Source organism: Gymnogyps californianus, chromosome 1 (genome assembly GCF_018139145.2).
Source record: "Gymnogyps californianus isolate 813 chromosome 1, ASM1813914v2, whole genome shotgun sequence".
Taxonomy (NCBI): domain Eukaryota; kingdom Metazoa; phylum Chordata; class Aves; order Accipitriformes; family Cathartidae; genus Gymnogyps; species Gymnogyps californianus.
Genome location: NC_059471.1, coordinates 140,673,464 through 140,699,522, shown reverse-complemented (window position 1 = coordinate 140,699,522; position 26,059 = coordinate 140,673,464). Strand labels below are relative to the sequence as shown.

Sequence of the window (26,059 nt, the reverse complement as noted above, 5' to 3'; positions counted from 1 at the left end):
TCAGCCCTGAATGAATACATCTCCCCGCCCCCTCCCCCCCCCGATACGTATCTCTACTTTATTGAAAGATATTTACATTTTACTCTGTTTGGGTAAATATATTTGTCAGACCATTGCTATGTTTGCTTTGAATTACAAATTCCTTTCCCCCCTCATTTGGATGTACTAACAAACGCTTAAGGACCTGTTCCTACAACTCATTACCCATACAAACTCATTGTTGAGCTTGGGTACATGAGCAGTTTAGGATTAGATCACAGACGTAGAAGTGTTAGGGGACACAACTCTCCTCCCATTCCAAAATTACACCAGTACAGATAAAATCACTGAAGTCAATCACTGAAGAGAATCAGACTCAATGAGTAACAGAAGGTTAAAAAGCCACATAGTTTCAAAAGCCTTTCACTACAGCATGTTACCAAAATAAATACTTAACTCAGGAACATATGGGTTTGTTATATCTTAGCAGAACAGTTCAATTATTTGAGTTCAACTGACACTGCATTGCTGTATTATTTGCAAACTATTTTATACTGACATCAATACTGCAGCACAAATATTGTGTTCCTACAATGTATTATAGAAACACTAATCTTTTTCTTTTTAAAGTACATATGCATCTCTCTAAGATCTAGATCTTCTTCGTGTTGCAAATAAGACACCTAAGCTATTAAAAAAATGTTTTTGTCTGTTATGTGTTCAATATTGGCAACAACAGTTTTACAGAATGGATTTTTAATGTGGTAGTGACAGGGGAACAGATTGCTATGGCAACAGCAAAGATGAAAATTCTTAACCTGAATGGATCGTCACTGAAGTAATTGCAGGGTTTTTTTACCCATTCTATATCCATTTTACAACTTGAATGCTGCATTCAACCTTGAGCTTGCTTTATATAAATGCCAAGCACTATATGCAACCTCCAAGTTCATTTGACTTAAAACTTGCTGCACCTTACCTCAATAATCCAGGATAGTTGCTGTCCTCTAGCTAACCTAAACGTCTGAATGCTATTATTTTTCCATATAGTCCACCAGTAAAAGCACTGTGCACTTGGATATAACTTTGAGGCTCCTGCAAGACATGTATGCTTACATATTTTTTCTTTCCTTCTAGACTTAACTTCTACAAAAATCTGTGGAAATCATTCTTCATTTTCAAAATATGGTGAAATCATGGTGCGTGGTATTTCTAATAATCTGGTGGAATAATGGCATATTTCAGTTTCACACTCAGATTGTATCCCAGAGAGACTGCACTTCAGACACATATTTTGTGTAAACAGTAATTTAATTGGAATTTCACAGAAATTTAAAGATTTCTCTTCCAGCTTTTAAAAGTGTTTGTTTTCCCCACTTCCTTTCTCTTCACTCAGAATTCATTAATCATGCTCTTGTATGCACATTTATTATTGTTATGAAGCAGACAATCAGAAACACAACAAGTCCTGTTGATTTTTTAAAATATCAGTATTTTTGAAACCATCCTTTCTTTGGGCACTAAAAATACCATTTAAACCAACCCTCATTATAGCCAATTAACGATGACTAAACTACGCCAGATGCTTTTGCACTGAAACAGCCTACAACTGCTCTCACTGCACGTTACAAGGCCCAGTATCGGGGTAGGAACAAGCAGCAGGAGGCAAGGTACCACCTTAAATTCCAAACCTGCTTTGAAAACCACGGTGTGACCGAATTCTTAATTGCTGTTGAGGTATTCGTACTCATCCCTTTCAACACCACTCATCTGCAAGGAAACCCACAGCGGTATCAAAGCTCCTGAGTGTATCAGAGGAGTATATGCAGAGATAAAGCAAACAATTTTCTGCTTTTACTGTGGCTCTTAGGCTTTTCAGAGCACCATCTAATTTACCTCTGCTTTTGCCACGGCTCTTAGACTTTTCAGACCGCTATCTCTACTTCTTGCCACTTGCACATTCCCAGCTGGGTAAACGCAAAAATACAAACTTTGTTTGAATACACTGTGGGTATGTATTCTGGCAAAGGAAAAACATGATGAATAAAGTTCATGAGTTTCCCTGGTTCAGAAATCCCACTGGTTACTTACGCAAGAGGATAGATAGTTGTGCCAAATACCTGTTCTTAAACACAGGTTCCATCACATTATTTACTGGTTAGTATTTTTTTTAAAGCACCATTCTTTTTATCAAAGGAAACAGGATTTTTCCACAGTCATTACATCACACTCTAAATTTCTGAAAAGAAAAAAAAAAGAAAGAAGAAGAAAGTTTGGCTATGTGAACTGCATTAGCATGCACATACCTGTTCTGTGATTTGAAGCTTTATTCAGAAATCATATTCTATTAATTAAGTCTCCACCTCCTGCACAAATGAGTATAATCTCACTGAGTTGCAACAACACCACTCAGCAGCTGTGATCACACCTATAGTCTCTTGCTCAGCTGATTCATAAAAGATTTGCTGTTTAACTACTAAACTGTTCCAGGTTGATGTTGTTTTTAATGACTAATGTCTTCAAATTACTTATTCTCTGTTCACAGTCCACAGAAATATTTCTGAGTAAAGGGAAAAACGCATGCACAGCATGTCACACAAAGCAGTTTCTAGCCTCTCCCTCAAGTGAGTTCAAGCCTGAGTGAAAATCTTCAGCAGAGCCCCAGCAGCTGCTAAAGTACTACTGCTCTACCCCAGTTGCAGGACATGAGGATTAGGGTATGGAAAGATAAGGCAGGGAGAGGAAAAATAAAGTAGCAAATGACCATCATTCCTTAGTGATTTAGGAATCCTCACCTATCAGAATGGCCCACGCAGCCTATTAGCAGCTACTGAAAAATTAAGGTTATCTTCCAAATCATTCCACCTTAGCACCCACAGGGCTCAGAGCTGCCTTTGCAGTTCTTGCTCTGCGTTTTTATTATGCATTCTTCAGTCATTCTGAAGAACTGGAAAACATGAGGGAAGTGACAGCCTGAGACGATCTAATTGCTCACTGCCACACAGTCCCTTTTGTCAGGCCCTGAGCTGAGCTAACTCAGCTTGCTAACTAGGATAAAGAAAGTTTTCTGCTAGTTGAATTAGCTTAGGAAAGTATCCAACAAGCAACAGAACAAAGGCAAGGGAAAAAGCAACGTTTCTTAGCTGGGGGGGAGGGAGAGGAAGACAAAAACCACAAAGGCAGGGGAACAGAAAAATGGAATGATGGTTCCAACCTTTTTGGAGAAAGGAAGCTATTAGATCAGTTCAGCCATAATAACTGGATGTTGTTACCAAAAGTAACTTCCTTGAGCATAGAACGTGGGGAAGGAACGTAAAGACTTTGCCTGAATTCCATATAAAGTGTGTATAAATATGACTGATCTTAAAATTCTACTGTTAATATAATTAGTTAGAAAAAAGGAAGCAATAACTTTCCCAGGAAATTTTAATTTGAATGTGCAGAACATCCCATAAGTTGCTTTATTTTTTTTTAAGGCAGACTACTCAGCAATATTGAGCCACTTGCCCATCAACAAAACCCAGTGGAAAATACTGCTTTAGTACAGCATGGCGGAATTACCATTGTTATTGAATTCTTAACTTTGGTATTCCACAGTTCTAGGATTGCAGCTGTGAAAAATCAGTGCAGATATTGCTACGTAGGTGCCGCCTTCTAATTAAAAGAAAATACTGAAATACAGCAGCACCTTATTTAGTTTTGGAGGGTGATAAACTCTACACTATTCACTTACAAATGTAATTGATTCTTTGATGATCCAAATAAAAAGGCTGATCTTTTATGTTGATTCGTTCAAACAGTAACAGGATTTGGCAAATTTATGCTTATATAAATAAACTCATAAATATATACATAAGATATATATATACACTATATGTATGTGAATACACAAACACACACTTCAGAACACATAATAATATATTACACATAATATTTTTTCAGAGTTGTAAATATACCAAAGCGAGCACCAGTGTTTCCCTACAATGACAAAGCCAGGAAATGTTAGAGCTGGTAAGCAGAAAATCTCCTCTTCTTCCTGAGATGCTGCATTAATATTAGTGCTAGCTGAACTAGCTTTATAAACACTAAAGTCAGCAAAGGTTCCTTTGTTTCTGAGCCTAGAAATTGTATCTGTTTCTGGAGTGCAGAAATTATAAGAAAACCGGAAAAAAATCAAACCGCAACTCTGGTCTACTATCCAGCCTGTGTGACTTTTTCTGGCTCCTACTTTGGATGTTTCAACCTGCTAGTCCCAGATAACCTGGATACTGGGACATCTTCCAAGGTCCTAGTAGGCTGAGTTTCAGAAAATGCCCCAATATGTCTGCGTCCAACCTAGCTCCAGCTAAAGAGTTCAAAATCACCTTCTCAATGCCCCCCACTTAGCTGCTGTCTAGCCCTAAAGACAGTAAAATCCTCATGTGCTTCAGATTTAACCATTAATATTCTCTGGACACCTGAAGGTTTGCTTCTCGGCAAGCCTGGAAACATCACCTTTGAGGTATCAACTACTCAGTACCTAGAACTGAATCCACAAACGCATGAAGGTATTGCATGGTACAATGTCCAGCTCTATGACGGGGCACCTTGGGAAGAAATTTGCAAACCAGCACCCTAGGGCAGAAGACAGATGTGTTCAGTAGGTGTGTTTTATTGTGTTACTGACTCCAGGCCTTGGTACTTTGCTCTGAAGAGGAGACCTGCTTCTTTTCCACTGGGATTCACCTCCCTGAGCCCCCTCCTGGAGGCTAATCTGTGTTCAACCACTTTCATTCAAAACCCACTCCAAGAAAGCTGTGCTTTCCTTTCTTCCTCCTTCCCATCTTTCCCTTCAACCAGTTTCTCAGCAGTCCAATCACCTGCTCCAGAGAAGGAAGATTTCAGTTCCTACACTCACACGTCGCTCTGTAAGCCATTTAACTATCAGAACATACTTGGGAGAAAGACTCTTCTTCCAAGCTTTTCTGCTAAATTAGTCAGTGAGAGAAGAAAGAATGTGGTCTCATGGCCTAGTGGTTAGAGAACACCTGGGGGAAAAGACAACCGACAATTCCAATCAATGCTTTGGCTACCTTGTTGTTCAACCCTGTTAACATGATAGCGGTTCTTACAATGCCCCAATGCAAACATTTTGGCGCATAGGGAATATGACTAGCAGAAATAGAGGCATTTATGGATTTCACCTGGGTCCAGACTTGATGGCTACTGAGCAGAGTTTGAGGATCTAAGTTTTAAACTCCAGGCAGCTAGGTGCACTTCAACACTGAAGCACTTCCAAAGATCTAGTCTAAATCTCTTTTGCTAAATATGTCCTATGTTTTCAGCTTGCATGCTTTGCAAATTAGACAGCACAACAACAATGTCTTCATAAAGGCAGAACCATCAACCTTTATGAGTCTTAACTCAGTTCAATGAAGGTCGGCGCATGTATCCATACGGAGATCATTGCAGAGATCAGGACTTCAACCCAGTCATTCCCAGAGCTAAAAGGGGAAAAATTGTTTTGTTTTGTTTTTTAATTGGACAATGGTATCATAAATCCAAAGTAATTGCCAAGGAGATACAAAGAGAACTTTACTACCTGAAATTTCTATTAATTTTTTAGATCGACTGGCTCTTACTCAAACCAGGTTATTTATATCATGCCATTGACCCAAAGAGCAAAATATTGGTAAGGGATGTTACTCAGGTCTTCAGTTATCTTCTGCTTGCAAACATGAAAGTTCTGTATAGTCTACATCTTTACACTGTAAATTGAAAAATCATAAAAATTAGGATGAACAGGTCACAAAGATGGTGGGTTTTTTTAAATTAAAAGTTCCTTTTCAAAGAAAATGTAATAATAATAATCATCAATGGCATACTAAACTTATTGTATTGTTATTAGGAAAATGGTTAGAGACATGCTAGTGATGTAATCCTGTAGATTAACTCTGCTGGTACAAATCTAGCTTCACTATACTTGACTTCACTGGAGATATTCCAAATTCACACATTTGAAAATGCGCATAAAATTTGTTGAGTAATACTTTGTTATTAAGAAGACTTATAAATTTAAACTTATTGAAGGACATCATGTATATCAAGACATAGGTTGATTCTGGTTCTATGTAACAACTTCTAAATTCAGAAACAATTTCTGGACTCAGGCTAGAGGAACCAGAGTTTGAGCTTATATTCCTCAAGACTTGAGAACAAAGTGTAAACACTTTGAGGCATCATAGTGGTGATTCAAAGCTACTTACTCTGGTGTTAAAGCCCACATTAAGAACACAGATATAGCAGAAACCTGAAGCTTTTTATCTTCTCATAGTTATTAGGGAGGTTGGGCTTTTCTTTTCCAGCAATACTAACAAAGGCAGTGTCTAATTTCCCATATAACAAGAAACGTTAAAAAGTGATACAAGTCGACAGAATATAGATTATTGGCTTATATTTTGAAAAGACAAGTGCAGGGGAAAATGAATATAGTAATGTTTCACTCCAAAGAAAACATTGTGAAATCAGCAAATACGGTGGTGGGATTTTATTAGAGCAAATGCTAATTAATTACCACATACAGTCTTCTAAAATCATACCCCGTAGTATCCCTGCCAAATTTCTACAATATTCTCATTACTATTATGCTAAAATAGCTGTCTTTTTAAGATATTTTAGCGTACTCATTCTTTAAAGAGAAATGAATATTACATTAAATTAAACAAGGCTGACTTGTGTTTTTATTTTACACCCGTAAGGACAGCAAACATTTAAGGTAAGACCCTTAAATCATCCTTACCACTTCAGCAAACTACAGGAAACACAATGTTACTTAAATCTTATCAAAGCTGTCATGCACTTTCTGGTATTACCTATTCAATCACTGCTAGTTCAGTGATCTTGTATGTAAAAATGAACTTATCTCCAACCCAGCCAGTCTCATTGTTTGATTCAGTGAGGGATGCAACAATCAAATTGTTTGTAATATCACAATCCATCACTATACGTGCAAATTTGATGACACAGTCACTGAACTGGGGTCTTAATAAAATCAAACACAAGAAACAGGCTAAACAGAGGTCTATAATAAGGATCTCACTGAGAAAAAAATAACAGTTGTACCTATTAACTATATGTCTTGTATAAAAGCAGTGGGGACATGTTCTTGCTTTCATTGGTCAAATCTCCAAGGACAATATTTGGCCAAAGAATTAGAATAATCAAAAAGAATAAGACCCCAGCACAGAAAAGCAGGTAAATACAAACTCAGTTACAAGCACATGATTAATCCTACTGAACACATGTGAATTATATACATGTTAAACTCAGGGTTATGCTCAAGTGAAGGATAAACTTGAACCTGTTTTCTGAAATTATTGATATTGAAGCCTGACTGTAAGATCAACAAAAAGAATTTTGGTTTGTCTTACCTTGCCTGGTACCTGGCTTATTTTAAAAGGGTCTATGTTTCAGTTTTCATAATGATAAAAATCCAAGTCCAATGCAAGTCTTTCTACTCAGAGGGCAAAAACATGACTCAAGACTACAGCACACCTTCTGCACAAGAATTATCTGCACTGAAGGAACATCAAGCCCAAGAGTAATTTAAAAGCAGTCAAAGAAGAAACAGGCTTATGATAAATAAAAGTTAGTAACTAGTCTTTTCCCACCCATACACACATATATAAGTATCAAAAACACACGATATAGCTGTTAACAGGCATCCGCCAACACTCTGTCCTTGTCACTGATGGAAATTGAAATGTATCTGTCTTGCCATTCAGCTATTCTCTAAATTTAGAGATGAACAAACTTGGTTAAATTTGGATCACATCACTTTCTGACTCACATTATCCTGCAAGTTAGCAATCCTTCACACACCACACAAAAAAGGCCACTGAATGTAATACATAATCTCTTACCTTTATGAGGCACTGCACACAGTCAAAGCAAGGAATACAAAAATATATTGTTAAACAACAGGAAACCCATGCAAACAATTCTGATATAAAACAGCAGAAGTGTTGAAATACGCATTCAGAGAGCCAAATCTTTAACTAGTGGAAACTCACATAACTCCATCATTTTGAGCACAACCCTCTAGATTCCTAGGCGGTGAGGGTCTGCCCTTCCGTATAGTAAGATCTCCACAGATAGATTTTTTTTTTCCTCTCTTTCTCACATACACAAACACTTTTAATTGCTTATTGTGTAGCAATTTAGCTTGAATTTTTATAAAATGGCTGTGATGTGAAGAAAAGATAACAACTAAACCCTAACATCAATAAGTGCTAATAAATATTAATATAACATAAGCACCGCTTTTATTGCAGTGTGAAACCAGTTTATTATCCACAGATGAAATCAAATTGCTGCCTTTATTACTGTCAGAAATGACTTCTAAGATATTTCTATTTACTACTTGAGTATTCATCAGCACTCTATTTACAGCATCTAGTCTGTCTCTCTCCCTCTCTCCCTCCCCCCATTTATACCTAAAATAATTTAAGAGCAGTATTTTCTGATACAGTTTTACAATTAATTTAAATATAGACACAAATGCACATTATGAGATTAGTAGCAGTCCAATTGCCAAATCCTGATACAGTTATAACACCAACAGGAAATCTTATCATGCTTGTATTTGCAATATGAACATTGAAATAAGATAAATACAGAGTTTTCAGTCTGGTACCAAACACTCAAATTCCTGCAAATTATTCAACTACCCCACAAACTCCACAGATAATGAAAAAACCCCACCTTTTGACAACAAATAGAACTGAGACGTTTGGCGATATTCCATAGCCTTTCATTTCCTAAAGTGGTGCCTTTTATTAAAGTAACAGTACATGTAGAATAAGTGGATGTTTTTATGCATCCTGTAATTTAGAAAACCTAAGAGATGATTTCCCCACCCCCAAAGTTGATCATCTTTCATTATTACAAACTGCACTTCCAGTTTGAATCACACAGCCCTCAAATTTTCTATCCATCCCCTCAAATTCTTGCTCCCCCGTTTTAAATAGAACTAACTTGAAAATTCTGACATTTTCAAGAATGCTTGCCTGGTAATTTCTGTGAGGCACAGACAGCCTCCAATTACAATGAAATAGCTACAGTGTATTACCATTTTTAGAGCATTCTTTGGTTTTCTGAAGTGAATCAAAGCTCTCCATGGGAGCTACTCTGATTAGCGTCAAAACAATAATGTGCTATAAACTCTCAGCATCAGAACAAGGGACTTGGAACTTTGTTTACATGGATGATATATAAGCATGTACAAAAATATCACAGAAACTTCCATAAGGGGACTGCCTATATATTCCTACATTTTAAGACTTTCCTTATTAGGAAGTTAAAATAGCTCCCAAGAAAAGGCATGAAATTCAAGCAAATGCATTTCCCTCCTTTAACCTGGTCTCTTTTGTTTGGTTCTCTATACACAGGCCGATTAATTACTTCGGGCTATAAGGACCTAGGTATACAAACAAGCTGAGAGCTCCGTCATTCTTCTGCAGTATCAGGAATCATTGACAAAACGAAAGTAGTTTTAGTTAATCTCCTTTTGCTTGTGTTCCTTGGTAAAGACACTTCCCAGACACTTGCAGCAGGAAAATCCATTCCATAAACACTGAAGTAGCACATCCATACCTACATCCCAATTCACATGAACCTGCAGAGGGGACGTTTAGTGACACAAAGGTTGCAAAGGATAGAACCATAGTATGGTCCCCAAAATTAGGACTTGCTATTGTTTCCTGGTTGTTTAAGTTCTTGCAGCGTGGTGTTTGCTTGCCAGTCCCCACAGAAACAAATTTGGAAAGGTTGCTCCTAGATTCTTACAACAAAGCGTCGGACAGTCAGTGTGAGTCCACTTTTGCTTACCCTTTCCTGCTGAATACTCCACTGCCTTCACTGGAAATTTTTGGCTGTGTAAGGAATACCATGTTGGGCCTAATCAGGTTTTATTCAGTTCCTGAGAGTCTTTATTCAGTCTTTGATACCAGTGGGTGTTTGACCCTATTGTAGACCAAATGAAAATGCAGATTGAGAAAAGCAGAAATCCACACACTTTAGAGGTATTGACCATATACGTACATCTGGGATATTTAAAAGGAAGCCATTTATAATCAGGAAGCATAAGTGCTTATTCTGAATCTGACATTTAAATATCCCATCAACAGCAACCAGCATTGCAAAACGGTTTAATTAACCTGAAAGGATGTAATTTTATGCTATTTAGCAAGAAATACAAATTTTAAAGTGCTTTTACGCGGTATATATCAGAGTAGTAAGGCCAAATCCTACTCTTAGCTACCTATATTTAAATATGAAGTAAATTAATGTACCTCCCTTAATAAACCTGCAGCTAAGATGGTGTAAATACAAGCAGAATCTGTCACACATTCTCTATAATCCATTTCCTAAAATTACCATGCTCTTTACAACATTCTAATGATAGAGTTAAAAGTTAGTAAAGCCCCAATGACAGAATGGATCACTGGATGGTGTGTGGGGCTGTGAATCCTTGGGGTTCCCCCTCTCCTTGTCTTTTTATTTATTATTATTTTTAATTTAATTTGGCTGAGCCACCTCTCCTCTTCTACATTTACAAATACCTCCTGAAGATAACTTACCCTAAAGCTATCAAAGGATGATCCAGGAGACTGAATATGTGAGATTGAATCCTTTGAGGCCCAAAACTAAAACCATCCGATGTCTTTGTCCTACTCACAGTGTGGCTGACATCCTTCTGAAAGCCTGAGAGGTGTGGTCCACTGGACAGAATGTAGGACTGTGATGGATGAATCTGGGCTCTCTCCTGCTGTGTGACCCCAGAACTCACTTCATCTCTCTGCACTCTGATTCCCCCACAAATTTTGTCTTCCCTGCTTGCATTGTATACTCTTTAGCAGACACTCCCTCCAACAGGTATGCCTTCAATGTCTGCCATGGAGACCAAACAGGAAGGCTAATCGAGTAGTTATTATGCTAATAAGACTCTGCTTCAACTCTCTGCTCTATAAGGGCATCTGTGTGTCCTCAGGCAAGACACAGGGCCCAGGTACCACAAGCAGAATTTCCAATGGGATTTAGGACAGGGAATACTTCAGAGAATCTCAGTCTCTACCTCTGCCTGTCACAATCTCTGCAAAGTTCTTGACGCAAAATTCCCTATCTATGCTACTGTTCTTCACAGCAGCTCAAGTGGGATCCCAGAGAAGGATTTTGGTCCTTAGGAGCTCTCCACAGGTTCCTCTAATACTGTCTAGTAGGACCATACTTCGGAATTCCTCTGTCTACAATAAATCTGGTTTATGAATCCATGGGCATGATGGCATGGGCAGTACCGCAACCATCTCATCCTTGGGCCTGCCTGTCCAAAATCTTCCTGCCACAGGCTTTCTGTGTAGTTCTCTCCTGTACTGTTATTTCTAATAGAACCCTGTTACCACACCAAGTTGCCCTCATAAACTGGCAGAAGCAGATAGCTCAGGGTGCTACTTTGGCCCCGGCAGGAGACCCAGCCCCCGTTTTGCATTTGAGGAGATTGTAAAAAACAGCACAATTTGGGGAAAGTCAGTAGGAACTGTCACCCACACAGAAAAATTCATTGCTCTGTTCCTCCAGGAGAGACATCCAGAAACCAGCACAGTGCCAGATAAAATGAAGCTCAGGTAAGCCCTCAAAAAAACTCTTCAACATCTTGAAATTCATGAGCCATTGCTGATCAGCCCGTACCTGGAGAAAGATATAACTGGTGTGACAGTAAGACCAGAAGCCACGGACTCCAGAAACGCAACGATTTTTTTGGTACATTACAGACAGCCTGGTACACTTCTGATGCCACCAAGACTGCCGGTCCTCCTGTAGATTGCCAAAATGACCACGGTAGTCATAATCCATAATGCAATGTCTCCATTTTTCCCCTCCCCTAGACCTATGCGGAGCCTCTGGATCTTTCTTTTGTCCTTCCCTGCGCTCACTAGTTACCCCTTCCGCCTGCATCTTGGCACACTGAGATCAACGTGGATGCTGAAGATTGAGCAGCAGATCAAGAAGTAAGTACGTGGCAGATGGGCAAAGAGCTATGGCAAGAGCTAAAAGGCGCCGCAGCATGCTCCAAGGACTTGTGGGACAGTTCTTGTTCCCAAGGATGCCATGTGCAGCATGGACATGTCTGAGACATTCTCAAAATGACCGAACAGGCCAGTAGTGTGGCTGCCAATACAGGGATCCTGCCTAAGGCAACCCTTGGGAGCTTCCTGTGAAGAAGCATAAATGGATCCCTTATTTCTCAGTCTTCCAACAGCAAAATGTGGAATAATAGCACCTCAGTCATAATAACTCCATATTGTGAGGATAAATTAACTATTGCCATGTACTCAGACACTGTGGTAACATGGATCATAGAAAAAAGCTATATATAGCCACATAACCAATACAGATAAATATATCTATAAATAAAACCTCTAAGTACTACTGCAATACAAATAATAAATAAAAGCCAAAAAGACTTAGTCATACACGCAGGTGGATTTCCAATTATGGAGGAAGCACTTTTACAGAGAGCAGAGTGGAGCACATTAAGTAGGATGGTGAAGAGAAAGGTAATAAATCATTCTACAAATAAATTATTCTGAAAAATGGGCATCACAGGCAGAGGTATGTTCTTAAACTTCTGGAATGCAGTTTTTTCTAGTAAATTGAATATACAGATAGCTAAGAAGTATATATGAGCATCCTCCTACACATATAAAAGCCACTTTTTCCGGAAAAAAAATGGATACCCATGTAGCCTGCTCAATCTAAACAGGGATACAAGTAGTTCTTTGAGCTGTGGAGTTAATGAAGCATTTGTGGAGAACAGTTTACTATCTTGCCAAGAATTTATAGCACTATAAATCCTCATACTGTATTTTACTTTGAAATAACCTCCCTGTATAGGCAAGCCCCAAGACGCAACAGCACATGTGCATGGGGAAGCTTGCCAAACTTTTCTCCAGCTGACCCAGGGAATACACGTGTGGGAAGGGAAGCACGGAGAGGAGCAGGAGGCAGATTTTATGCTGTTGCTTGTGGAGTCCTGATGGACAGGGAGTCAGTGCCTTGCTAAGATGTTTTCTAAGAGCCGCACGGCATAACAGGGGACAGAGCATCACACCAGGATCACAGACAAAAGACAGCTCTTTTATTACAGCAGTATCCAAATGTTCCTGCACCTAATATCTACTTTGCACTTCAGAAGCCTCTGGGACTTACGGTAGGTGAACAGTGCACATACAGCACACGACAGGTATATACAGAGAATACGGTTTATGTTGACAAAGCGAGAGCCAGTTCTGGCAGCACTCTCACTCCAGGGTCATGGGCGAGTTTAAAGCCAGCAACACTGGGCTGCGCAGAGATAGCTAAGCTAGCTGCAAACAACATCTCTCTGGAACTAGAGAAGTGGAGCTGCCTGAGAGGCAAAGGTTACCTTGAGCAGTACTCTGTACTGCTTCCAGGACACTGACTACCTCTGCGGAGCCACTCTGCACCACGTTTCTGTGGAGCAACTTTGTGTGCCTGTAGCATGGTGCTTCATGGCCCAGTGCAGATATGCCCTTCCAGTGCTTTTTTCTTTCACTACAGCTCCTGAAAAGCAGCCGAGTGGTCTGACAGCTGTATTCCCCCCTCTTTGCTTGTTCTCCCAATAGCTGGCTGATCCAACTGTCTTTCAAACGGCCAAAAGGCTTTCTGCTTTCCCCAAACTAGGTTCTGGGATGCCTGCTGGCCCTCGGTTTTGCTATGTAGAAGAGAATGAGGACGTAGCAGAGGGGCATTTTCTTTACCCGGTACATTGTTCCAGCACAGCAGATGGGACTTTGTCCTTCAGCAAAGCACCCTCAGATCCTGCTTTCAGTCAGGAAATGGTGGCTAGGATAGGAAATAGCAAATACCACATAAATACAATTACAATAAAAAAAAATCTCTTTATGCCAAGAGTACTTGGTAGGTATAGGCATGCTGATAGCCTACAACTATCCAGTAGCTCTAGGGCATTCTCTATACAGAATGGCAAGAGCTATTCTCTGAAGGCAAAGCACTCCTAGCGTGTATACAGCATATGCCAGCAAAATTCAGCTTATGCCAGCAAAATTCTGCTTTTGCCAACATAACTTGCTCCAGATCATCCAAATGAAGCTCTAAGCTTCATTTCTCTAAGCGGGAGAAAGAGCTATACTCATGACATCCCTGCACGTACACTTTCATCAATGTAGCTCCATCAGTCATGTCTTCATATACTGGATTGACACTGAAAGACTGCCAAGGAATAGTGTAGACTTAGTGCTAGTTTCTAGAGCTCACAAATTCCAATGCTTACAGATTTCAATCATTGTTAATATCGCAACGTTTCTTGCTTCTGATAAAAGATGTGATAAATACCTAAACAATCCTCCAGTATCTGTTATGCATGTATTTATTTAGACACTTTTTTCAATGCAGATATGGCTTCCATTATAGTCAACAACATTTCAAAATCACTTTAAAAAGCTGCTGGGTAAACAACAGCCTAAAATGAAAGTGCTGACACGCAGCTGCCCAAATGAAAATTCTGTAACAAACTTACATTTAATCCTATCTATATTTGAAAGTTCTGTATTTAGATTATAGTGTTTGATGCCCTATTTTTCCTGCTGAGTTTCATATAGCATTTCATTCTTCCCGCTAGATACCACTTGAGATGACCGTATACACATCCTGATCCCCTTAAATGCTTTTGAGCAGAAACCACTGTTCAGAAACTCATAACATTACATTTCATGCCCTTGCCCTTTCCCTCACTTTGCAGATGCAGAGGAATAGGCTACACTACACCAGTAATCTCATTTACTACTATCAGTTTGCCACCTTAACCCAGTTTGCAGAAGGCTGTCATTACCCTCCATCTCACAAACTTCATACATTTCAGCAGAAAAAAATACTTTTCTGAGCCATAACAATGCCACAAAAAAGAAGAGAAAGTAAATGCTTATTAATAAATGTCAACAATGAAATTTCCCTCCAATATGACAGTGCTAGTAGCTAAGGTGTTACTGCTATTGATTTGTAATCACCACTCCGGGAACAATCAAGAATACTGAGCATGAAGCAAGAATAGATTTTTTTTTCATTGGACCAGAAAAAGAAACCTTGCAAAACAAATTTAATTTGGGTAGAGGACTGATAATTAACATGCAATCCAGCACTAAGCTTCCTGACAGCTTAGGACGAAAGGTCAGCCCGCATTTTTTTACATTTACAATTCAATATTTCTAATTGTTTTTATCCATGCCTGCTGACTATTCTCAAAAGATGAAACCACTATAGTCCTCTGCTTCAGAAACTTACCATTGCTCAGCTTCTTCTTCCGTAAATTACTAACGTAATCACAGATACTAAATCACAAAACTACAGCTGTTGAAAACTCGCAATGTGAAGACATTTCTAAAGAAAAACACTGGACCTCTTCCTCTAGCAAAACCAAGGCAAACCCAAATGCTGGACAATACTCCCATGCTATTCTAATAACAGCAAGCTTCTGCTGAAAATGAAGCTGTTCTTTGCAAGAAAAGTTGTAATGCCAGGGCAAATACTGTTTCAGGTTTGAGAGAACATAGAATAGAAACATGTGCACGAGCGTCAGTGCTTTGCTCCAGCAGGTTGCGATACACCGCTGACTGCAGCACATCTGGGGATGTAGAAAGTGGAAGTGGGACCCGTTTGCCCTCTTGAAAAGGTAAATGGGAAGCACTACGGATAATTCAGCAGCACACCGGTTTACCGGGTTAGAAAGTCTTTTCCTCTAACAACTCTTGCAGAAGTTACAAGTTTGCAGCCAGCTGTTCTAACCGGCACTGTTCTCCAGCACCTGGGACTGTTATTTCACTATTCAGGCTAAATATATTGAATGTCATTTCAAGCTTCTTCCTTCACTGTTTTGATTCTTTTCTTCCTATGGCTCCTGACAGTGACAGTAAAAGATAGTCCTTCACAAAATGATAGACCATTGAAATATTGAAACTTTTATCTTTTATAGGATTATCATTTATATAGTTATTTTCCAGGATTCTAAGAAATATCTACTGGGATAGCTTCAAGTATCTTTTCAATAAAGCATAAACAACACCTTCAATAAAGGAAATTACCCAGCATGAATACAGAACGGAGATTCAAAATCGAATTCCCCACACAGCTACTTTAGTGTGACAGCTAAAGACAACGCCATTTCTCCAGAAAAAGTGCCAGGACGATTTGGTTCCTGAAGTGGTTTCCATTTGTTAGCGGATGCAGTAGGTGATGGTCATTCCCTGTCTGGTGTTTAGGAAGGGGCTTCCTGAGTATTAAAAAGCCTCATGCATTCCAACATAACCTTGATTTACAAACATCTTCAGCTACAGTTTGCCTGTTGCCCTTATTCATATTGTGTTCTTCTTTCCTGATTATTAGAGATTCATATCCTGAGCTTGTGAAGGGGAATTAAGGTACAAAAAACCAGATGACCACAGCCTCTATGTGCAGGAAGTAGAAAAGAAATCCACATGTCCAATGTTAGCAATAATAGTTTACATCCTCTTCTCCAAAGTTTTAGGAAGGCTTTGTCACTTTCCTCACATTTTAACTTCGCTAGCATCATTTCCCTCTCTTGACACACACCATGACTGGAGTAAAAACTTCTCTTTTGTGGCTGTTAACGGACTGCACAAAATGATGTGTCCGGCAAACAGTACCCCTTCCTCTTTTGCCCTCCTTTCACTAATTCAATCCATTTACTTCGTATTTAGATTACTGTGAACATAAGCATTAAACGTATACATATATATACACCTGGACCTGGAAGCAACAGCCTGCCAGCCTGCCAGCTCCCATACAGTTTGTGCTTTTGCTCCCTCTGCCTAAGTCAGGGAAGGTACCGGCACCACACCACCGACACTTGAAATGACGGCACAGCCAGGAGACCCTCCACGCCGCATCTAAGCTCACAACGTGGCAACCAACATTTCTTTACATATACCTTGTTGTTTTTAAGAACTGCTTCTTAATCAGAAAAGTAGCCACAGAAGGTGGGCAACTGGGGGCAAGCAACAAGAGGTAGCCGACTCCCCTCCGCTCAGCACGGCTCTCCTCAACCAGGGCCCACGTTCCGTCCACGCTGTCAGAGGTGAGGGGACCTGCCTGTCCCCCAAACCCTCCGGACACCCGCAGCCCCGTGCTTCAGCCCAGCTCCCCGCTCCCCTGCCTGCTCTGCACCTACTCTGCCCCGGGCAGGGCTGGGGAGTCCCCGTACCCCCAAGGGGGCAAACACCCACACTCGCTGTGGGGCGGAGGGTCCCCATCGCACCAGAGGGAGAAGCCTTCCCCCTTCCAGGGCAGCGGGGCGAGTCTCCGTACCCTGAGGGCACCTGGAGGGAGGGGCAGGTCTCCCCCCCCCGCCCCCGGCACCTCCCCTAGCCCTGACACCACCCGGAGCCCCTCCATCCCCCCCCCCCCCCCGCAGCCGCCCCTCCCCGCCTCGTCGGGGCGCCGGTCCCGCCCCCTCCCGCCCCCCGCGGCGGCGGCGGCGGCGGCAGCGGCGGAGCCCGCAGCGCGCCGCCCCCCGCCCGCCCGGCGTTACCTGGGCGTTGGAGCCGAGCTCGGGCGGCCGGCGGGCGCCGACCAGCTTGGCCGTGGTCTGCAGGTTGATGGGGGCGCTCTGCGGGGGCTCCACGCCCGCGGCGCCGCAGCCCAGCCCGCCGTTGAGGTGCGCCGTCACCATCGCGATGGGAGCCTTGGCCGGCAGGACGGAGATGGCCAGGCTCTGCCCGGGGCTGCCGCTGGGGCTCCCGCCGCCGCCGCCGCCGCCGCCGGGTGCCTTGAGGAGCGCCGGGACGCCGCCGGGCTTGGCGCTGCCGCTGGCGCCGCTGCCCACCAGCACGGCCGCGGGGCAGCTCCGCACCGCCAGCTTCTGCCGGGGGAGAGAAGGGGAGAGAGAAGCGGCATCGTCACCCGCCGGGCTGCAGCCGGACCCCGGCCCCCCGGCCCCCGCCGCCGCTCTGCCCCCCGGCCGGCCGAGCTCCCGCGGCTGGAGCTCCCCTGCCGGCCTCGGCCCCGGCCAACGTGGATTTGGGTTTCTTTCCTCCTCCCCCCCTTTTTGGGGTTTTTTTTGTTTGTTTGTTTTTTTTAGGGTTTCCTTCTTGGAAGGACGGGCGGGCGGGCAGGGGAAAGGCTGGGCTTCCCCTACTCGCTCGGGAACTCGCGGTTTCACTCGGGGTTTTCAAAGTCTTTTTTTTCCTTTGGTATCTGTTTGTGCCCGGAACTAACGATCCTGGTATAGGTCTAGACAATACTGCAGCTTTAATTAATAATAAAAGGCTTAAAGAATGTTATTTTCGACTTTCTCTTCCATTAGTCTGAAAGTCATTACACGTGCTCGCCTCACCCCAGCGCTTGGCTACTTCTCGTATTCTTTCACCCTGACTTACTTTGGAGTCGGTTTTTTTGTTTTCCCTTTAGCTTTTTTTTTTCCTCACAAACTTCCACTATTTTTCCAGTGTTTTGGTTTTTTTTGTTGTTGTTTTTTTTTTCCCAAGCCAACTTTTCTCCACAGCACCCATTTTAACTCGCAGTTCTCTGTTTTTCTTAACAGTTCTACTTTGAAATTGCTACAGAGTGGCTATTCTGTCATCTGTAATAGGAATACATTAATTACGGTCTTGTTATAGTATCTCTTAAAAGACTTGTATTTGAGATTTCTACAGGCACTATGAAGTTGCCGTATGGTAAATGCCAGCGTCTGCGTAAAATGCTTACTTTTGAAAAGAAAAAAACTTCTATAAAGTTGTTGCACTTTAAATAATCTCAGAAGCTGTTCTTATTAATGCCTAAACAGGCAGGTTAGGTATATGTGGGGAAAAAAAAAAAAGCTGGTTCAAGCCTCTTTTGATACTTTGAAGTATTAAACATGTCATTTTTACAAGAGTTGACATCAAAGGTACTTAATCCTGCAAAGACTTCTGCCCGTGTTTAACTTCATTCGCTGACCGGTCCTATCGGCTTCAATGCAATTACATCTAACGTGTAGCCTTTCAGAAAACTTCACCGCCTGTCTAGGTCTGCTGCTGTACTATTAAAGTCATTAAAAGTTTTGTTGTCAACTTCGCTTGTTTAAAATACAGTGTGTATATATACATGTGTGTGTATATAAAGTCACAGACGTGCTTGGTTCTTTCCAGAATCAAGGCTGAAAATCTTACTTCTGGGCATAAAGTAGAAGCCTTGTAGTACAAAACTAACTGACTTCTAAGAAAATACCTTCCTTCTTACCTTTAAACCCATTGTACACTTTAAGGCTGTAAAGCTTTAATTGTCAAATATGTTTGCTCCAGGAACTGTAGTTTTTGTGATTATATGAAATAGCAAGCATGCACTTTATCATACTAAAATATGAAGCAGGTATCTATAAAGAAATCACTTTTTTAATGTCAGCATTATTCTAGTAATCGTGACTTCATATAAATTGTTTTAAGCTTTGCTCATTTTTGCCTGTACCTTTCATTCTCCATTATCCTAACAGTCATCCCAAGGAAGCATAGGCAATATTTTCCTTAAATTATGCTGTTGCATGTCATAGATATTTTGAAGAGGAAAGAACTTTTCTTTCAGTACAGAAATACACCTGTCTGTTAGTTTAAAAGTACTCAAGTGAAAGCCAAGAAGCTCAGGGGCGTTTTATGTAGGTGGAAAAAGTTGCTTATGACAATATTCTATAAAACTACTATTTCTCTGTTTTGTTGTAGTACAATTTTCCACTGATGTTCCTCATACTGATTCAATGCCCCAGTGGTATGGTGCTACAGACGCAAAACAACTGCACGTAGGAGAGCTGAACACCACCTCTCCTACCCTATTGAAAACCTCCTTCCGTGGCACCTTATTAACCTGTACAGTGACACAAAGCTTTCAGATTAAGAGTTCGGCTTCGTGGTTGTATTTTTGTTTTGATTTATGTCATGTGAAAAACGCTAAAAGCTCACGGACTGTCGGAAAATGCTGTACTTGGTTACAGTGCTATAAATCCATTACCTAACTGGAGTTAGTCCAGGAGTGAAATCCTAGCTCTGCTGCAGACAACCAGAGGTTTGCTGCTGACGTCAGTAGCACCAGGGTTTCTTTTTTTGTGAAACTAAGAGCATTCGCTATCCCTGATAGGTCACTGTATTGATGAAGTGTCTTTTAATGTTTGTCCTCAGACATGTGAACATTTGGATTACTGAATGAAAAACTTCTCACAGAAATACTCGGTGTTACTGTACTGATTTTATATTTTCACTTAAAAGAAATAAAATTCCTAATATGCAATATTCTAGTGGTATTAGTCCAGCTTTACTTTTCTCTCAGGCAGTTCAGCAACAGAAAACATCTAAGTAAACAAAACTCTGTGATCCCAAAAGATATACAATCCTTGGTAGCTCAGTGGAAAAAGCAAGTAAATAAGTAGGAGTAGATTATGACTTTCCTGACAAAATTCAATAGCAAGTAATTGTTTTTTGTCTTGTTCCAAAGGAGGAAATCATACCAAGAAGTACAAAAGCAGAAATTCTGTAAGCAAACAAACAAAAAAATTCACTACTCAAACTACCATCCATCCAATTTCCACTGTTCTCCCTATATGCATTAACAGTGAGTTAGTTTTGTGTGTCTTTGCACGTGATGTGTGGTAGTATTTTCCTAATAAATTGACAAACCTGTCTATCCACGTGTATGTGACAAAAAAAGCTAAGGAAATAAGGGTTACTGCTTGTTTCAGTCTAAGTTGAGATAAATATTAAATGCTTGTAAAATTGAACATTCATCATCTAATGGAAAACTTTCATTTTAATTTAGGTTTTGGGGCTTTTCTAAGTAATTACAGGGAAAAAATTGTGTCCCTGTGACAGGCTTGCAAGGACCAATCAGCCCATGCCAGTCACCTCCCCAGGGCACAATGCTATGCTAAATCTATTTAAATAACTGCAAATTTTAGAAACTAAATATGGAAGCATATACACAGGATCAGGTGCTCAAGATTAGCTTCCAAAAGAGAGTTACAGAAAAATTGTCTGGGGAAAAGCAGTGACAGTATCTCTTCTGTGTCTCATTTATTAATTTTCTGAAAATGTACCTACCAAAACTTAAAAAATACCCCCCTTAATCAGATTACGTTAGTTAGGAGATGAGCTATTATGCAGTTTTTCTTTGTAACAACCATTTTTACTTTATACCCCCGTGAAGACATTGATAAAGGAGTGTTGGCAGAAACAAAGATTACGGTATGAGAGATTAAAAAAATCCTCAACAAAACCTACATCTGCTGTATTCTATTTCTGCCAGATTAATTAAAAGAATAGTCTTCGTTTTTAAAGAGAAAGAAAATCTGCATTTTGAGAATCAGTCAGCATAACGTATTCTCTGACACTTTTGGAATGATGAATAATAAGAAACTAAGCAAGCTTTGGACACTGCAGCTGAAAACATGTGCTGATATAATGGAAGAGCCAAAAGAGACAAAAAAAAGAAAAAAATATTGGCTTTAAAAGCTGGAAAGCAGGTCGCTGCTTCTCATCCACAGCATAACAGTCCTCACAATACACCAGTTTTGAAGCAGCGCCTTTTCAATAGCAACGCAACTTTCATTTTCACTGCAGGATGCCACAGGCAAACCAGAGTTTGAAATATGTATGCCAGTCACATGCAAACACACTACAATGTGCTGGAAAGCTGCCGCTTGTTTATGATTTCCCATCTTGTGCATGGCACGGTCTCAACTATTCAAAGCAGAGCTAATATTTTTTCCATATGTATCAAAATAACTCTGGCCTTTCTATTTATTTGTACGTGTAAGCCCTCTCTCCACCCCCTCCTTTCTATCGAGGTCTGTGCTGTAAAGGTTTGCAGGTGAGAAGGGAACCGGGCAACAGTTCTAGCCTCCCTACTAGCGGTTACTCAAACGCTACTTCTCCCATCACGTACCACGAATCATCCTGTTTAGTGAATAAAGAAATGGAAAGAGCAAAGGGAGAAAGGATTTGAAGGCGGCTGTGCTGTTGTGATACGCACACTGAGCAATACGGTACACGTACGCACATACACGTGCGCACAGACTCCAGCCAGACCCAGCACAGACAGCATCACTTTTAGTGAAGGAACCAAAACCTTACATTTTTACTCTGCTGCAGCTTACATCACATCTTCAAATCCTTACCGATCTGATGTCAACTTTACTTCGCACATACATCTCAAATAAGAATACGGTCCTATTCTACAACGGAGGAATATTCAGCTACTGGCTGCTCTTCGCCGCGACAGTGATTTAAAACAGATGCATGCCTCTCAACAAACCTTCAGGTTTTCCTAGTAAAATACGAGACCTGTTTAAAAAGGACCTAAAATTCACTGTCCATCACATTTATATTTTAACACCTACATGCTGTAGATAGAGACTTCAGTCCATTAATCTTTCTAGAACGATGCGCTCCTGACAAAGCAGTTTCGCTGTGAAAAACTGCAATTGTTTTCAGAGCAATATCAGTTCTTTTCCTTAGTGGCCCCATGGCTAAGAGAAAACACTTGGCGTAACCCTGAGAGTTTATTTAGCTTGCAGAAGACTGGCAATCCACTTTCAAACCAAAACGATGGCTTGTCAATTAATAATTTAACATTCGGCACTAATCTAAGGCCCTGCATGCAAAACAGCTGAACAGACTTCTCCAGCAATGAGGGCCATGACCTCTGTTCATTTACTCAATCGTCACAATAAGATTTTCTTGAACAACGGAATATTTAATATTCAGAGAGTGACAACACACAAATGCATTGCGGACAGGCCACCAGCTATGGCGCTTTAGTATAGTGTCTTAGGATTTTGGTACAATCCTATGAATTTCCATGTATTTCTCATGTATTTCCAAGTTGCTGCTTACATACATGGCTGATCCTGCCTGATCTGCACCTTAAGTCACAAACCAACCACCTGCCTACCTTTACACACCGAAAGAGAAATGAGCAGGGCTTTGGCTTAGCACACATATGTACACATACATGGGCACCCACAGGGCTTTGGTGGATATTTATGGAGGCGAAAAGCTCCGTAGTCTGTATTTTACCCCTGGACTCCCATAAAAAATGCTTCCCTTTGCATACAACCCTTGGGCACCAGGTTGCCTGTGCCCAGAGAGAAGACATTAAAACATGTTTTCGTACAACCAAGGATGAAGACCCTCGCACAGAAAAGTTTTATGCGCTGTTCCTGAAACACTCTGTTTCGATGTCACGGTGTTCAAGACGTGCAACCGGGGAGGAGGAGGAGGAGGAGGAGGAGGAGGAGCGGGAGCGTTTTTAAGGAAGGCTGGGGTAGTTCCTCCTGCCAATCTCTTGGTAAATGACCTGTCAGTTTGATGCAAGCGCTCTCCCTGCGACGCCCAAGCTGGGGCGGGGGGAAGGGATGGGGAGAAAGGAGGGGAGGGAGGAGAAATCGCTCGACAGAAGTATTTTTAATGACCCCCAGGGAGGAGTCACGGCGGCGCGGGATGATGTGCGTACCCGGGGGCAGGAAGCCTTCCTCCTCCTCCTCCTCCTCCTCCAGGCCGGCGCTGCGCGGAGCTGAGCGGACACCCCCTCGGCTGCTCCGTGCAGCAAAACCCTGTCCCCTCCCGCCCTCTCCTAAAGGAAGCCCCCAAAAGCGCTATTAATGAACGAGGAGGTAGTGACTGCCCGACTAGGTGGAACTCGGGTGTTAGTTCTTGTCAGGAGGATTAAAAAAATAGCTGAAGAAAATCTGGGACTCGATCGAAACGGTCTTTCCAGGGGCGGACTTTCAGCCAAAGGAAGCTGAGTGTGAAACACGGGCAGGGAGGTTTACGTGTGCTGAAGTACAATCTCAGCATTATTTTTTTTTTTAAAGGCTTCTTTTGTCTGTTGGTTTCTTCTTTTTCTTTCTCTTTCTTTTTTTTTTTCCTTGACAACTTCCTGCCTGCCTGTCATTAGAAGTAAGAATGTATTCCTTTCTCTCTATCAGATCTCAGTTAATTAGCCATCGCTGCAGCAGGCTCAAGGATTTAAATTCAAAGTGAAACTCATTCTAATCAAAACTGCAGCAAACTGGGGGTTTTGTTTGACTTTAACCTGAAAGTCAGTTATTGTACCACTGATGTACATACCACATTACCAGCTGAGTGCTTTCAGCATCCCTCTATCAGTGTGAAATATTTAATCGGCACAAGGATCCAATCAGCACAGCAGAGGGGAATCTAGTGTGTGCATTAATTTACTTTCAGTTGAAAAGCAGTAAAGCAGGTCAGAAACATATAACCTTCTCCCTCCCCCCCCTCCTCTTTCCCCTCCCAAACAAATACACAGCACATCAGAAGAGTTTTGGCGGCGGGGGAGGGAATGAAAGCCACCCTGTATGAATCCAGATTGCAGAGTCAGACAATAAATTAGTCGTTCCTGCCAAAGAATGACAAACACTGCCTGGAACAGAAGAGGGGAACAATCCTTCCCTCTAAACATACCCCCCAAAATCCTCTCTCAAATTAATTAGATTGGGTAATTGTTTGTTTTTTAATATTTGACTCTTTTTAAGCTAGAAAGATGGCTGAATGATTACCCCTTCTGCATATGACATTAATTAGAAAGAAAGCAAATGCCAGGAAATAATGAAACAGTCTTTCTATTAAGGTGCAGTGACTTTGGGTTTTCTGACCAGCCGCGTTCTACAGGAAAGGCTTCCATTAATATTATTGGTATTACAAATCTGTTTTAGAAGCATTCCCAAGCTCTTCTACACATCAGCAATTTTATATATTGCAGAAGCATACTGCAGCGTACAAAAGCTAAACTTTTTCCGCTACCAAATCTACCCTTGTATTTCTCGCTTATTCTCTGAAGACAATCAAGGTCCTTATCTCCTTGATATTGTAACAAGAATATCGACACACAATTTTCTTTCACAAGGGATCATTTACAACGTGAATGTTATGTGAACAAACTTGTACAATCCTACAAGCAAAACTATCACACAGAAATGTGATGACAGGCAGTGATTGAAGTTGCACCAAAAAACCCCACCCCAGCTCATCAGCCTGATATGGCCAAAACTCTCAGCGTGGCTGCTTTCCAGGACAGGGCAGCAATGAAGAATTAGCAGATTTATGTAAAGAGAGAATTTTCCAAACTGGTAAATACCCTAATAATGGTAACAGTGGGCTTAGAAAAGCACATATTCACTCAAGTGCAATTAGCCTTTAATTTTTGAAACCATTAAACAGCTTGCTGACTGAAAAAACCAACACGTTTTCAACTGTATTGCTAACTGGCAATCCGCTCGTCAAAGCTTGGAATTATCTGCTTAGTGACTTGTAAACAGCACTTTTTAACTAACAAGAAGTAGGGGGGAAAGAGAACAATATTTAATGAGAAAAGTCAAGATTCATATTATGGAACATTCTGGAAGTGCCTGTGCATCTTGAAGGAGAGGAGGAGGGGGAGCTGGTTTTTTTTTTTTTTTTTTAATAACCTCACAAATAATCCCTCCTCCTTTCTCTCTCTCAAACCATGTCAATGATCAAGGAAATGAGAACAAGGCGCTTGATTCACAGCTGACTCTCTCTTCTTGTTACATCAGATCAAGAAGGAGCAGTCTAACGGGGGGGCCGATTTCTGCAGGGGAAACAAATCTACAAGCTGGCATTTTGTCTCCTACTCCTATTAATTAGCCCGCTTTTCTGTCAGAAACAGAGCTTTTAAAACTTGCAACAGAGTTACACGTGTGCCCACTCACACATACGCTGCATACATGCATCTAGAAAATTAAATATTATGCATGTGGGATAAACCCCTCCCAAAAAATCTTCAAGGAAAGAGTGGTTGGTTTCCTATTTTATTTGATGGATGGATCTCTATTCTTTCCCTTAATCCCAAGAAAAACTGCATAGTAAACTGCTAATAGTAAGATGCAGCCTGTGCTAAAGCCGCTGTTAATGACAGCCTTTGGATGGGGTGCATTGTGCTCTGGATCAGGTCTGTAGCGGCAAGACTGCAGCTCAGTCTGCACATCCAT

General features: G+C 41.2%; 2 protein-coding genes across 3 annotated transcripts in view; one reads left to right on the top strand and one right to left on the bottom strand.

Moving 5' to 3' along the window:
- NUP50 (nucleoporin 50) overlaps positions 1 to 26,059 on the top strand; it is a 398,016-nt gene that overhangs the window by 127,744 nt on the left and 244,213 nt on the right. The window lies entirely within an intron of this gene.
- Positions 1 to 26,059, bottom strand: part of PHF21B (PHD finger protein 21B) — a 164,850-nt gene that overhangs the window by 45,744 nt on the left and 93,047 nt on the right. Inside the window, exon 4 of one of the 2 annotated variants that reach the window (XM_050914930.1) lies at positions 17,600 to 17,929. The exons of the other annotated variant lie outside the window; for it this stretch is intronic. Coding sequence (XP_050770887.1) covers positions 17,600 to 17,929 — 330 coding nt within the window. The remainder of the gene's footprint in view (positions 1 to 17,599; positions 17,930 to 26,059) is intronic. 2 annotated transcript variants of the gene reach the window in all.